The 12,986-nt window shown below is 50.6% G+C and overlaps 1 protein-coding gene across 8 annotated transcripts in view; it reads left to right on the top strand.

Moving 5' to 3' along the window:
- Positions 1-12,986, top strand: part of ATP2B4 (ATPase plasma membrane Ca2+ transporting 4) — an 83,058-nt gene that overhangs the window by 55,110 nt on the left and 14,962 nt on the right. For all 8 annotated transcript variants that reach the window (XM_017680156.3, XM_017680153.3, XM_017680152.3 and 5 more), the window contains 11 exons: positions 805-1,019; positions 1,439-1,681; positions 2,249-2,490; positions 3,450-3,681; positions 4,632-4,811; positions 5,527-5,614; positions 6,272-6,378; positions 10,132-10,323; positions 10,788-11,001; positions 11,515-11,726; positions 12,798-12,905. In XM_017680156.3, coding sequence (XP_017535645.3) covers positions 805-1,019; positions 1,439-1,681; positions 2,249-2,490; positions 3,450-3,681; positions 4,632-4,811; positions 5,527-5,614; positions 6,272-6,378; positions 10,132-10,323; positions 10,788-11,001; positions 11,515-11,726; positions 12,798-12,905 — 2,033 coding nt within the window. The remainder of the gene's footprint in view (positions 1-804; positions 1,020-1,438; positions 1,682-2,248; positions 2,491-3,449; positions 3,682-4,631; positions 4,812-5,526; positions 5,615-6,271; positions 6,379-10,131; positions 10,324-10,787; positions 11,002-11,514; positions 11,727-12,797; positions 12,906-12,986) is intronic.

Raw genomic sequence — 12,986 nt, 5'->3', positions numbered from 1 at the left:
TTTGCTTGGGACTTTTTTGATCTTAGCACTGAAAGCCCCCCATCCCAGGGAACTGGGTGGTCTCAGCAAACCAGGGGGGCTGGGCTCCCTGCCCATGTGCTTGTCAGACCTCTCTGTGCCCTAGCATCCTCGGGAGACGGGAGAAGAGCAGTCACTCATCTCACAGGGCTGCTGGGGTAATTAAATGAGCCCATACACGTGAGGTGCTTGTCAGATCCCTAGCGAGCTCTGATAAATATCTGCTGTTATTATCATCCTCTGTCTATACCACGTCAGGAGAAAGGCTGGGGAACGTGTTCCAAGGGCCAGGCATGTAGGAGATGCTAACACCATGGGGGCATTACTGCGGACAAGTCGTGTACTGCCCAACATCCTCAGGCCACTGGGGGGGATACCCACATTGATGAACTACTTGGAAATAGGCAAATGCAGTCACTCCATTGTGCACTGAGGGAAGAGGGTAGGTCTGAGATAGAATCCCAGAACACTGTTTCGGAAAATGAGGCCACCCCCATCTGTGAATGTGGAAACAGGCTCAGAAGGGTCAGAGACTCGTGCAACGCCACAAGTCATTAGCGTGGTGCTGGGACGAGAGCTTGTGTCTTTGGAACGCGAAACCAGGTCTTTTCCCCTATGCTGTGATGTTCAAGCGACAGAAGAAGACAGAGAGGATTTTGGTATGATGTCCTGGGGACGGTGGTTTTTCAGATCAGAAGCAAAGGTTGTGATTTAGGCCGGTGCGTGCTGGCGAGGGCACTAGGCATGCCCGTGAGCCTGGGTTTCCGTGCCTCGCTTCCCCACCAGGTCTGATCATGTCCGCCATCACAGTCCTCATCCTGATTCTGTACTTTGTGATCGACAACTTCGTGATACACCGCAGGCCGTGGCTGCCTGAGTGCACGCCCATCTACATCCAGTACTTCGTCAAGTTCTTCATCATCGGCATCACCGTCCTCGTGGTGGCCGTGCCAGAGGGGCTGCCGCTGGCTGTCACCATCTCACTGGCCTACTCCGTGAAGGTGAGGCGGGCTGCTGCCATCTGCGCTGTTAGGACAGAGATGGGTAGGGATCGTGCCGCAGGGCCTCTGCGGGAAGGACAGGCCATTGTCCGTCCTCCACTCTGCTGTTAGGACAGAGATGGGTAGGGAGCGTGCCGCAGGGCCTCTGCGGGAAGGACAGGCCATTGTCCCTCCTCCACTCTGCGTGGTGCCTCACAAGGGCAGAAGCTCTGGCACCGTGGAAGGGCCACCCCAATGGGTTGCATCCCTGTGTAAGCAAACAGTAGAATCTTAGAAGGATTCACAAGAATATTGTCCTACATTTTTGCGTGAGACAAGAGAGTGAAAGACAGAGAGGTGTTGGCTAGGAAGTGGCCTGTGACCAAAGTTGGGGAAGCTCAGCTGGCCCCTGCTCAAGTCTCCTCTCTTCCCCTGTGTAGAAAATGATGAAAGACAATAATCTGGTGCGCCACCTGGATGCCTGTGAGACCATGGGCAATGCCACGGCCATTTGCTCCGACAAGACAGGCACGCTGACCATGAACCGCATGACCGTGGTGCAGGCTTACATCGGAGACACCCATTATCATCAGCTCCCAGACCCCGACGTCCTGGCACCCAAGGTCCTGGACCTTATTGTCAACAGCATTTCCATCAACAGTGCCTATACCTCCAAAATTCTGGTAAGTTCTCTGCTTGGACACTTCAAAAGGGTGGTTGGAGGGAGCCATCACTTTTCTCTGAGGCTATTTTCTCTTGTTCATCCTGCGTGAATTGCCATTGCCCATCCCATCGCCCACTCCTCAGTGAACGTGTTTGGGATGGGCCGAGGGAAGAATCCAAGCTGGGGGCTGGGGTAGGCCAGGATGCACGGCCGTGAAGTTCCCTCCTGTCTCCACGTAAAGGCAGTATCTTTGGAGAGACCTCATGCTGGTTGCAGAAGCAAGTGTATCGGGAGCAAAGCGCTCACTTTCCAGAACTAAGAAAGGGTGTACGAATGAGACCCACACAGGGTGACACACCACCCCCCACCCCCAGGGAAGACCAACGGTCCCCAAGCCTGATGGCCAGGAACTGGTCTCCACGGACCAACGTCTCCCTACCCTTGAAAAAACTCTAGTGCTGTTTCCCCGACAGGCTGTGGGCGTACATTGCACGTGCAAGGCTTGTAAGGGACTCCCTTCCTTCCTGAATCGTCTCCCTGCTTGAGGCATTTTATTCAGCAGTCCCACGTATGTATGTGCCCTCAGCCGCCAGAGAAGGAAGGCGGCCTGCCTCGGCAGGTGGGCAACAAGACGGAGTGTGCTCTGCTGGGCTTCGTCGCGGACCTGAAGCAGGACTACCACGCAGTGCGCAGCGAGGTGCCCGAGGAGAAGCTCTACAAGGTGTACACCTTCAACTCCGTGCGCAAGTCCATGAGCACCGTCATCGAGAAGCCCGGCGGTGGCTTCCGCATGTACAGCAAGGGCGCGTCGGAGATCATCTTGCGCAAGTGAGCCCCTCCCCTTCTCCTTCCCGTCCAGATCACGCCTCCCCATCACCCCATGTGAAGGACGAGCCCTCCCTCCAGGTGGCGGCCTCATAACTAATAACTGGGCACTTACTCAGGCCAAGCATTGTTTTATGTGCCTTAGATGGCCTATGTTATTTAATCTTCACGACTCAGAGAGGGAGGTACTATGGTCATCCCTGTTTTACAAGGAGAAAAGAGATGCGCAGGGAAGTCAAGGAGCTTACTCAAGGTGACACAGCCAGCAGTGGTGCAGCCAGGATGCGGGCAATGCCGGCTTCCATTTCCTAATCCAAAAACAAAATAACAGCCGCCCATCTCTCAGGTTCCTTGACTAAGCAATTCAGTGCACGTACAGTGCCTTGCACGCTGCAAGCACTAGAAATGTCAGCTCTGGGTTCGCTTCCCTTCTCATTCGCAGTTCTGATTGCAGGAAGTTGCCTAACTTAGTCAAGCGGCCTAGCCTATCCACGCGTCACCAAAGGTTGACCCATGTGGGTACAGGGCCAGCAGCTCAATCAACCAGCACCCCAACTTGGTTTCAGCCACCTTGTTTCAACCAACACATTCTTGCTGGGCACACCCTATACACTGAGCGCTCTCCTAGGTATCAGAGAGTGAAAAAGTCCCTCTCTGCCATGGAGAAGCTCAAAAGAGTGAGTGACCCACAAATGACTCTTGGCATTCTGTTCACATATGATAGGAACAGTTGACATGGGAGAATCGCACAGTCTACCTAGGCCTTACCCACCCACAGGCCACCCTACCTTGGGAGAAGGGACCAAGACAGGCAGCAGATAGAGATTTCTGGCCATGGAACAGTATCTTTAGGAATAATTCAGGTTTTCCAGAATCTACAAAATTTCCAGAGCCTCTAGGTGGCTGCAGAGACCTATTGGGTGGGGAGGGAGGTGCTGCTTTCTGACTGCGGGCCTCCCCAGGTGTAATCGAATCCTGGACAAGAAAGGGGAAGCAGTACCATTCAAGAATAAGGACCGAGATGAGATGGTGCGCACGGTCATTGAGCCCATGGCCTGTGAGGGCCTCCGGACCATCTGCATAGCGTACCGGGATTTCAGTGACGTGGAGCCCCCCTGGGACAATGAGGCCGAGATCCTCACCGAACTGACCTGTATCGCAGTGGTGGGCATCGAGGACCCTGTGCGCCCAGAGGTGAGGCTCTGGCTTCGAGAAAGGGCGAGAAAGCACAAATGGAAATCTCCCCATGGCCCCTGGTCCACGTGCACGTCAAGTGTGACTTAAAGGGAAACCACCAAGAGTCACAGGGACGGGGGCATTCATTCTCTTTCTAGTTGTGGCTCCAGGCAAGGCACCAAACTGCTTCTTACTTAGAGAGGGAGATGTTTCTGCACCTCCTGCTGCAGAGAACTGCTGTAGAATGCTGAGTCGACAGAAGGTGGCATTCCTGTGGTTAATACTGTCAGAGGGGTAGGGTGAGAAGCTCAAGTTTTACTGGGCTTATTATTTGGCACTTAAGAATAATCAGGAAGCTGTGTTCACTGGGCCACCAACTTTGTCTCTAGCCATCTTCTTTCAATCAACACTTTCTTGCTGAGTGTCCCTAGACTAGCTAGAGAACCTTCTACATGCTGCAGCATTGAAAACGTCTCTGCTTGTGAGTTCAGTTAGACGGATTGTCAAATGTCAAGGCCCAGAGGCAGGAGAGAGAGTCATGCATCTGGGACACTACATAGGGCTGGGAACTGAAACGGCTGGAGCATGAGACATGGGGGTGGGGGTGGGGGTGGGGGTGGGGGCGGAGAGCCGTAAAAGCTCCTGCTAGAAAGAAAGGCAGTGGCCAGACCTCCAAAGGCCACACATGTCCTGCTAAGGAGTTGAGAGTGTAAGTGGGGGAGAGTAAGCTTTTACACCTGGCTCTCGAAGCAAATTTCCCCCTTCAACTCATAGTACAAGGCAAATTCAAGTGTGAGTACTATGGGGTAGGACGGAAGTAAGGTGATACCAGGCAATATAATAATGACAGGACTCAGCCTGGGCCCCATGGTACTGCTTCTAGGTGCCTCTCCCCTGTCCACAGGGGTGACAGCTGAAGGGCAGCATGCCAGCCACCACCTCCTCGCCTCTTGCCTCACTCTCTACAGGTACCAGATGCTATTGCTAAATGCAAACGAGCTGGCATTACTGTCAGAATGGTGACAGGCGACAACATCAACACAGCCCGGGCCATCGCCACCAAATGTGGCATAGTGACACCCGGGGATGACTTCTTGTGCTTAGAAGGCAAAGAATTCAACCGACTTATCCGCAACGAGAAGGGCGAGGTGGGTCCTGGGTGGGTCGAACCAGGGCCTCATTTGGTGAGGGAAGGGCCGGCCCTAGATAAGGCGTCTGGGACACTTGTAAGAAAGTGGGTGGTTTTTAAACTAAAACCTAGTCAGAGCAGAGCATATCTCCTACCAGAGCTGCTCAGATGGTAAAGTCGAGAGTTTTCTTTCTTCTCATCATCTTCATTCATAAGCTGTCCTTTGAGACAGTGGCACTAACCTGTCACATCTTCCCGTTCTTTTCAGTCATGGGATGATTTTGTACTGGTTTCCTCCCACCTCAGCCCTCCTGTTATCTCTGCCCTGTGACTGAGTGGCACAGGTCTGTGAGAGGATGCGGTCTGGGTGTGGAGCAGACCAGAGCTTCCTGGCCTACATAGAAATTAAACCTACACCCAAGAAGTCCCATGTTAGCCACGTGAGCCATCAGCCAGCCTCCCCTCCTCCTGTCACGGGTCTAAGAAATGGAGGATCTGCTCCCAGACAGGGAATTGGGAGGAAAAAGAAGCCAAGCAGGGTCGGGAAGGTCACCACCAGTGAATCCACCTCCGGAGGCTGAGCTGGCTGCTTCGTCGCCATTGGGCCAGGATAACAGTCCCCTGTGGCCCTGGAGGGCCAGGGGCCCCAGAAGCTCCAAGTGTGTAGAGGACTGAGAGTTCCCTGAATGGCTGTTCGGGGCTGGACTGACCCAGGTGTGGTCTCATGTTGGCAGGTAGAACAAGAAAAACTGGACAAGATCTGGCCTAAGCTTCGGGTCCTGGCGCGATCTTCCCCCACTGACAAGCACACACTGGTGAAAGGTGAGGTGGGCTCCTGACTAGGCGCCTGGGCTAGAGGATGGGGGTGGGGGACAGGGGAGGACCCTCAGCCAAAGCCACTCTCCTGTCCTGAATAGGGAGGTCCTAGGAGAGCTCTCCAGCTCACGGGGAGAACATACAGGTTAGCAAACATCTGAGCCCTGGTGAGTATGAGACATATAATCAAGTTGTTTTTGAACATCATAACCTTATTCGCCAATAGTACTGTAAACTAGGCAGGGCAGGTTAAAAGATTCCCATTGCAAATAAGGGAATTTGAAACTGAGAAGATAAGTAACTTACTCAAATTGCCCAGCTGGTGCGTGGAAAGGGTGCATTTGGCCCCCAGGCCTCCGTCTTCAAATCGTCAGGTACTAGCTGCCTTACCACAGATCACCACGTAACAGCTGCCTTCGGGCACCGGCCAAGATGTGTGAGAGATGAGCCCTTAGCTCAGAGTTCTACCCTTGAGACAATTTACTGCCCTTGGCAATACTACAGAGCCTCCAGCACAGGGAGAAAAGAAGGTAGAAAGGGAAGTGGGGGCAGGGACCAGGGACCAGGAGGAAGCCCCAAAAGCACCTTTCATGGGGAGCAGCGGGCTCACCGTGGGGCCTCAGACGATGCCTGTGGACTCCCTGTGGCGTGCGTTTCTTCCAGGCATCATTGACAGCACTGTTGGGGAACAGCGCCAGGTGGTGGCTGTCACCGGGGATGGCACAAACGACGGGCCCGCTCTGAAGAAGGCGGATGTCGGTTTTGCCATGGTAAGCGCCCAGCCTAGCGCCTCCCTCTGACTGTAAGCTGCCCTCTCTGTTGGGGAGAAGCCTGCCGCTTCCTGTACCTCCACTTCCCACTTTGTGCTCTTTTCCCTAATTCCATCTCTCCTGCCCACCTGGCCAATAATGGTATGTACAGTGGGAGACCCACCAGACATGAGGAGTAAATGACTCAGGAGGGGAAATCGAGTATCACCACCCAGGTACACAGACCAACTTAAACTTGCCTATGAACTTGATGCTATTTTTTGCTTCTGTACATTATAGAAAATCTCTGTTCCCTGTGGACCATATACTCTGTGGCCAGCACTGCTCATCAGTCTGCTTTTTGCTTATAAGGCCCAGAGCATAACATTTGGGAAGTTCATATAAACTCACATGTACCACAGTTAGATATCTTGACTCAGTGGTGTCTGGGATGGATCCCAGAAATGCCTGAGTTTTCTTAACAGGCACACGTATTGATTCTGATGTTCAGGGACACTTAGGAACTCCCAGGTTGCAAAGTACATCCTCATACTCAGGGAGATTATGACTGTAAGCCTCCCACAGACCCTGAACTATTGGTGATTTTTAAGCCATGGAAAGAGATTGATTGAAAAGTGATCTGTCTTTAGGGTACTCTCTTTAACAACAAGGAAGTGTTTATTCTAGGAAATTTCAAGAATATACAAAAGTAGAGAGAATAGTTTAATGAATCCCCATGTACCTGTCACCCAGCATCCATTACCAACCCTGGGCCAGTCTTATTTAACTGAACACCTAGCCTGCACTTCCCCGGTCTCCAGCTGAATAATTCTGACGCAAAACCAAAACATCATGTCATTTCATCTAAAGAAACATCAGTGTGTGTCACTGCAAGATATGTAAAAATAAAATATATCTAAAATAGTCATAATATTATCTCATAACAAAATTCATTCCTTACTATCATCAGATAACTAGTCAATGTTTCCATCTCCCTAGTTGCTTCATAAATGTTGTTTTTATAGTTAATTGTCCAAATCAGGATCCAAATAAGATCTGTATATTACAATTGTTTCCTAGGTCTTTTAAATCTCTTAATCTATAGCACTAGTTCTTGAAGTATGCTCCTCCCAGCTGTAAACCTACAGAAACGCAGATTCCCAGGCACCACCCCAGCTCTACTAAATCAGAAAGCTTGGAGTGGGGGCCCAACAAGCTGTTTACAAGCCCTTTCAGTGATTCTGACATACCTTCAAGTTTGGGGACCACATCGGATCCTTTATATCTGTGGATTCACTAAAAGGACTCATGGGCTCAGCATAAAATTGTGCTCATGGCTAAGATTTATTACATTAGTATAGTAAAGATATTGTAAGGGAGAAAATCACAGGCAGAGCCTGGAGGGATCCACGTGAAGGCTTCCTTATGCTCTGTCTTCTATGAAGGGCCACACAGAGCACACTGTTCCGCCAGAAACGAGAATGCAGCAACGCATGCATGAGGTTTCTGCCCAGCAAAGCCTGTCAGAGACTCAGCACCCAAGGCCTTTACTGGGTTGGTCACATGGGCACCATCTGCCCGGCACGTGCTAGGATTCCCGATTCCCAGAAGGAAAGCAGGTGTTAGAAACCGTATTGTTTGGGCACAGTCTAGGCACAGTGAACAATTAATTTTCATGTAATTGTTCATGAGGTGCATTCTGAGAGCCATGTTTCCCGATGGCATCCAGTTGTCTTGAATAGCCTTCTTGGTTTCTTACATATGATATTCCAGAGTATCGTGCATATTTCTTGTCCTAGATCTAGAATCATCCATTTCTCAAAGGAGTCCTGTTTTATTTTAGTGAGAAATAGTATTTAGAGCACACCATCTGAATGCCAGGGTATTCCTTACACTGAGCGAATTACTGTTTCTAGACCTTTTCAGTGGACTAGCCGATTTGTGTTTTATGTTTCTTTTTTGTTTTGGGGTTTTGTTTTGAAGATAAAAAGTACTTTGCATATCCATATTGGTTTTTCCAATGCAATTTAGGACTCTAGAACTCTTTAACTTCCTAATTTTATTTCACTTCCCCTATTTTGTATTTATATTTCTTAAGCTGAAATTTTTGATTCCTAATTGCATTAACATAATGACTTGGTATCCTAAAATATGTGTAGTAGTCTCAAAATGGCAATAATAATTCAATTATGCTCCTAAAAATAGTTAAGGATTTGTCTTACAGTCCTTTTCATTCTGTAGGTACGTCCTACTAGTAACTGCCATCCAGTTACTGTGTTTTTAAAAAAGTCACTTAGAGCGTTTTTCCTTTGTATTGTTGCGCTACTAACTGGTAACACCACTTCACTTATATCATGTTGCTTTCCATGTTAGAGATTGCTTTTTAAGCTGAATTTTGTCTTCTATTTGTATAAATAGTCGTGTAGTTCTAAAGTCAAATACACAAAACAGGGAGTATTCATAGAAAGCCAGCTTCCATCCCTGTCACCACCCTCATTTATCCCCCTGTTTGTACATTCAAATATAATCAAATATGTAGTATATTTATATGCCACCCTCTTAGATAAGTGAAGTGACACGTGCCTGTAGGACTGTCTATACTTACCTGTACATACTCTATACACTCCTTTTTCCACCTGGCTTTTTTTCACTTAAAAACATAACTTGGAGATTGTTCCACAGTAGTAAGTATATAGAGATATTCCCCCTCCTTTTTTTTTATCCTCCTTTCTTTTTACAGTGAATGGTACAACACTGTGTGGATGCATTGGAGAACTTTTTGATGGGGAAAAACTAATTGTATAGACTCTCTAAAAGATACTCGTTTGTTGTGATCTGGATAGGAAAATAATACCACCAGGTAAAGAGAACAAATAACCTACAGTGTAAGCCAAATTAACCAATAAGCCCGTCTCTGGGTTATAGAGTTGGAAGGATGTTAGGGCCAGCTTTGCAAAGCAAGCGGGACTCAGGTGAACGGGGCATTGAAGAGAGACAGGATTGAGATATGCGGGGAAAGAGGCCGCTCCAGGCCTGGGGAAACGGTGTAAGCAGATGTTTAGGCTCTAGAAGCAAATGAGCAATTCAGGGAATTGTGAATAAGCCAGTGGGTTTTTGAACAGAAGGACTGTAGGAGAGCAGGTTGGAAAATGAATCAGGGTCCACTTGTTGAGGGCTTTGGCTGTCAGGCTGGAAAGCTCACTGCTTCTAAAGCACAGCTTTCAACCATTGATGTGTCTGTTACGAAACCTTCCGTGGTTCCCCAGTGACAGGATCTGGAATAAGGACGGGATATCTGAACTGTGCTGCCGGACTACTCCTAGGAAAATATGTAGGGTGACTTAAAGGTGTGGGGAAGATGAGGACTTTAAGAGTTTGGAATAAGCAAAAGGAATATGGGGATTTGGAGGTAGAATAGATGGGACTGTTTCCCATCTTGTGATTTGTTTCTAAGGCTGGGGAGTAGGAGGGGAGGAGAAGGGAACATCAAAGATAACTCATTTCTGGTCTGGGTTCAGGAGTAAACTGGTGGCATCAGGTCCCAGCCCTCTTTTCTAAAGAGGGACAGTGACACGTTTTCCCTTCATTTTCTCTGGGAGAGAAGGACCCACATAGTCTGGTTAGCCCTTAGACTTTGAGTGGCTGGTGTGGCCTCTAGTGTTTAGACCTCGTTCTGAAGCTTCTTGGAGGGTCAGGAAATGGCGTCGGGGGCAGAACGCAGATAAGCGCGGCTTCAGCCAGTGGCTCACCGTTTTGCTCCCTCTTCCCGCTCAGGGAATTGCAGGCACAGATGTGGCGAAGGAGGCGTCAGACATCATCCTAACAGACGACAACTTCACCAGCATCGTGAAGGCCGTGATGTGGGGACGAAACGTCTATGACAGCATCTCCAAGTTCCTGCAGTTCCAGCTGACCGTCAATGTGGTGGCCGTGATCGTGGCCTTCACAGGAGCCTGTATCACTCAGGTGACGGGCGTGTGCGGTGGCGGAGAGGGGAGGGACCAGGGGTGGGGGTATGGGGCGCGGTCTACCACCAAGAAGCAGGGACATGGCTTCCCCCGGGGTGCTGGGGCAGGAGTTGGCTCTGCGAGGTCCCTGTCTGCTCACAGGGGCTCACCGCCACCTGCCAGTGCCTGTCTACCACTGCCCACCATTCATTTAGCACGTACCCACTAGCCCTTCTGGTGAGCACTTTCTATTACCCCCGTTCAAAAACAGTCTTACAAAGTAGATATCAGCCCCATTTTACAGCTTCCTGCCAAGCCTCAAAGAGGATAGGTAACTTTCTCAAGGTCACCCAGCCAATGAGTGGCCAGGCCCAAAGTCTAGGTGGCTGGCAGGAGCACGGCCGTTTCAAGGGCAGAGGTCAGCTGGTGAGTGAGGTCGGTGGTGCTTTCCAGGGAAAGCTAAAGGGGCCTTCTTCCCACCAGGACTCCCCATTGAAAGCCGTGCAGATGTTGTGGGTCAATCTGATCATGGACACGTTTGCCTCGCTGGCCCTGGCCACAGAACCTCCTACGGAATCTCTGCTGAAGCGCCGCCCCTATGGCCGAAATAAGCCTCTGATCTCACGCACTATGATGAAGAACATCCTGGGCCACGCGGTCTATCAGCTCACCGTCATCTTTCTCCTTGTCTTTGCAGGTGAGCCGAGGGCAGGAGTGGGGTTGGGGGCGGCGGTCGGAGTGCCTGGTGGAGGTGGGGTGGGGGAAGAACAGTCCCCGGGGAGAGGGTCTCCTGGGCGCGTAAGACGAGGAACAAAAGCGGTTTTGCTCCTGAACGCATCCTCTGCTCCCACGACTGGGGCCTTGTGCTATTTTATGTGTTCCTCTTAAGAACTTCACATGGAGGCTTTATGATACCTTTTGTTTTTTTAACAGATCATAGAACTGAAGCTCAGGTCACATAACAAGTAAACAGGGGCACTGAGATTCAAACCTATGTCTGCCTTACTCTGGTGCGCGTAGCCTTACCACCAGGTTGCGCTGTGAGAAGGCAAATGTTAATGCAGAGAGAGCTCGAGACCAGGGCTAACGTGTAGGATATTTGATAAGTAGCGTCGCTTAGGTACTGACCGATCACCAGCCATAAGCAAACTGCATGGCCCACATGTTCTGATTGGACCCGAGCCCCCTGTGCTTCCCTTCTCCCCACTAGGTGAGAAATTGTTCGACATTGACAGCGGGAGGAAGGCGCCTCTGCATTCGCCGCCCAGCCAGCACTACACCATTATTTTCAACACCTTCGTGCTGATGCAGCTCTTCAATGAAATCAATTCCCGCAAGATCCACGGAGAGAGAAACGTTTTCGCCGGCATCTTCCGCAACCTCATCTTCTGCTCTGTGGTCCTAGGCACGTTCATCAGCCAGGTGGGAGTCTAGCTGGAGTTGGGGTGGGAGGTCTGCAGTGTTCAAGCCCAAAAGCTGGGCTCCAGGATTCCCTGAGTACCCAGGGAATGGAGTGAGTGAGTGGTGGGGACTTTCCCTATTTTTAAAAAAAAAAAAAGCTTCCATCTCCCCTGAAAGCCCAGCTCTTACATTAATAGTTTTCATAGTAACTATGGCCGTGGGCTGAACACTGGGTCCCCAGCCGGCTTCCACGTGCACATTGTTCTAGAACCCAAGCCTGCTCTACTCTGGCAGGTGCTCCAGCACCACGTGACACGTCAGTAGCAAATAAGACTCGTAGAATCCTTTCATTATTTTTCCAAAACACGGCAATTTTACAAAGTGACCAAGAGGTGGGTCACTCTCTTCTCACCCCTTCCTGTGCCTCCTGCCCTGAGGTGCTTGGGCACAAGGCTAACGGGCCCTCTCCCCATCTCTGCTCCTTTGTTCTGAAGGAACTCATGGTAGAAGATGCTGCGAGATTCACAGAGGAGGAGGGAGGGGATGGTGCACATGTGGTTGACAGATAAGCCTGGCTGGGGCTCCTCCTGTGGGAACTGGGATCCAGGGCATAGCTGCCTTGGTGGTAAAAGACTGGGCCTCCTCCCTCTTGTCCTAGTTGGAAGTTGGGATAAAATAGCTGCAGATACAAGAGATGATGTCTTCGCCCCATAACCGAAGGACGCTTGTCCCACCCCACAGCAGGTGCTCCCAGATCTGCCCTCTCCCCGATTCCTCTTCTCCGTCACTGCGCCTTCCCTTTGTCACCCACTGGCTTTAGCCACAAGAAGCCTCCATCTCCCCTTGAGCCCCAGCTCTTACGTTAATAATTTTCATAGGAGCTGTCTGTCTCCCCGTCCGGGTGCTCCATGAAGACTGTCCGTGTCTGTCTTCCTTTCTCCCCTTCTGGATTTCTCCTTCCTCCTTCCCCAACGAGAAGATCGGGGCTTGTACGATGGGATCCTGGGGCTGGGGGGATGCGGCCTTGGTGGCCTGGGCTGGAGGGCTAGCTACATGTTGCCCCCTCTTTCTCTGCCTCTTTCTCTGTTCTAGATTATCATAGTGGAATTTGGTGGCAAGCCCTTCAGCTGTACAAAGCTCACCCTGTCCCAGTGGTTTTGGTGTCTCTTCATTGGTATTGGAGAACTGCTGTGGGGCCAGGTGAGTCTCGGCATGTCCTCCCTGGGCATTCGTGCCACCTGCAGACCTCCTGTCCTCTAGATGAGACAGAACAAGCAGCTG

This window comes from Manis javanica, chromosome 11 (genome assembly GCF_040802235.1).
Source record: "Manis javanica isolate MJ-LG chromosome 11, MJ_LKY, whole genome shotgun sequence".
In the NCBI taxonomy this organism is placed as follows: domain Eukaryota; kingdom Metazoa; phylum Chordata; class Mammalia; order Pholidota; family Manidae; genus Manis; species Manis javanica.
This window is presented reverse-complemented; position numbering and strand designations above follow the sequence as displayed.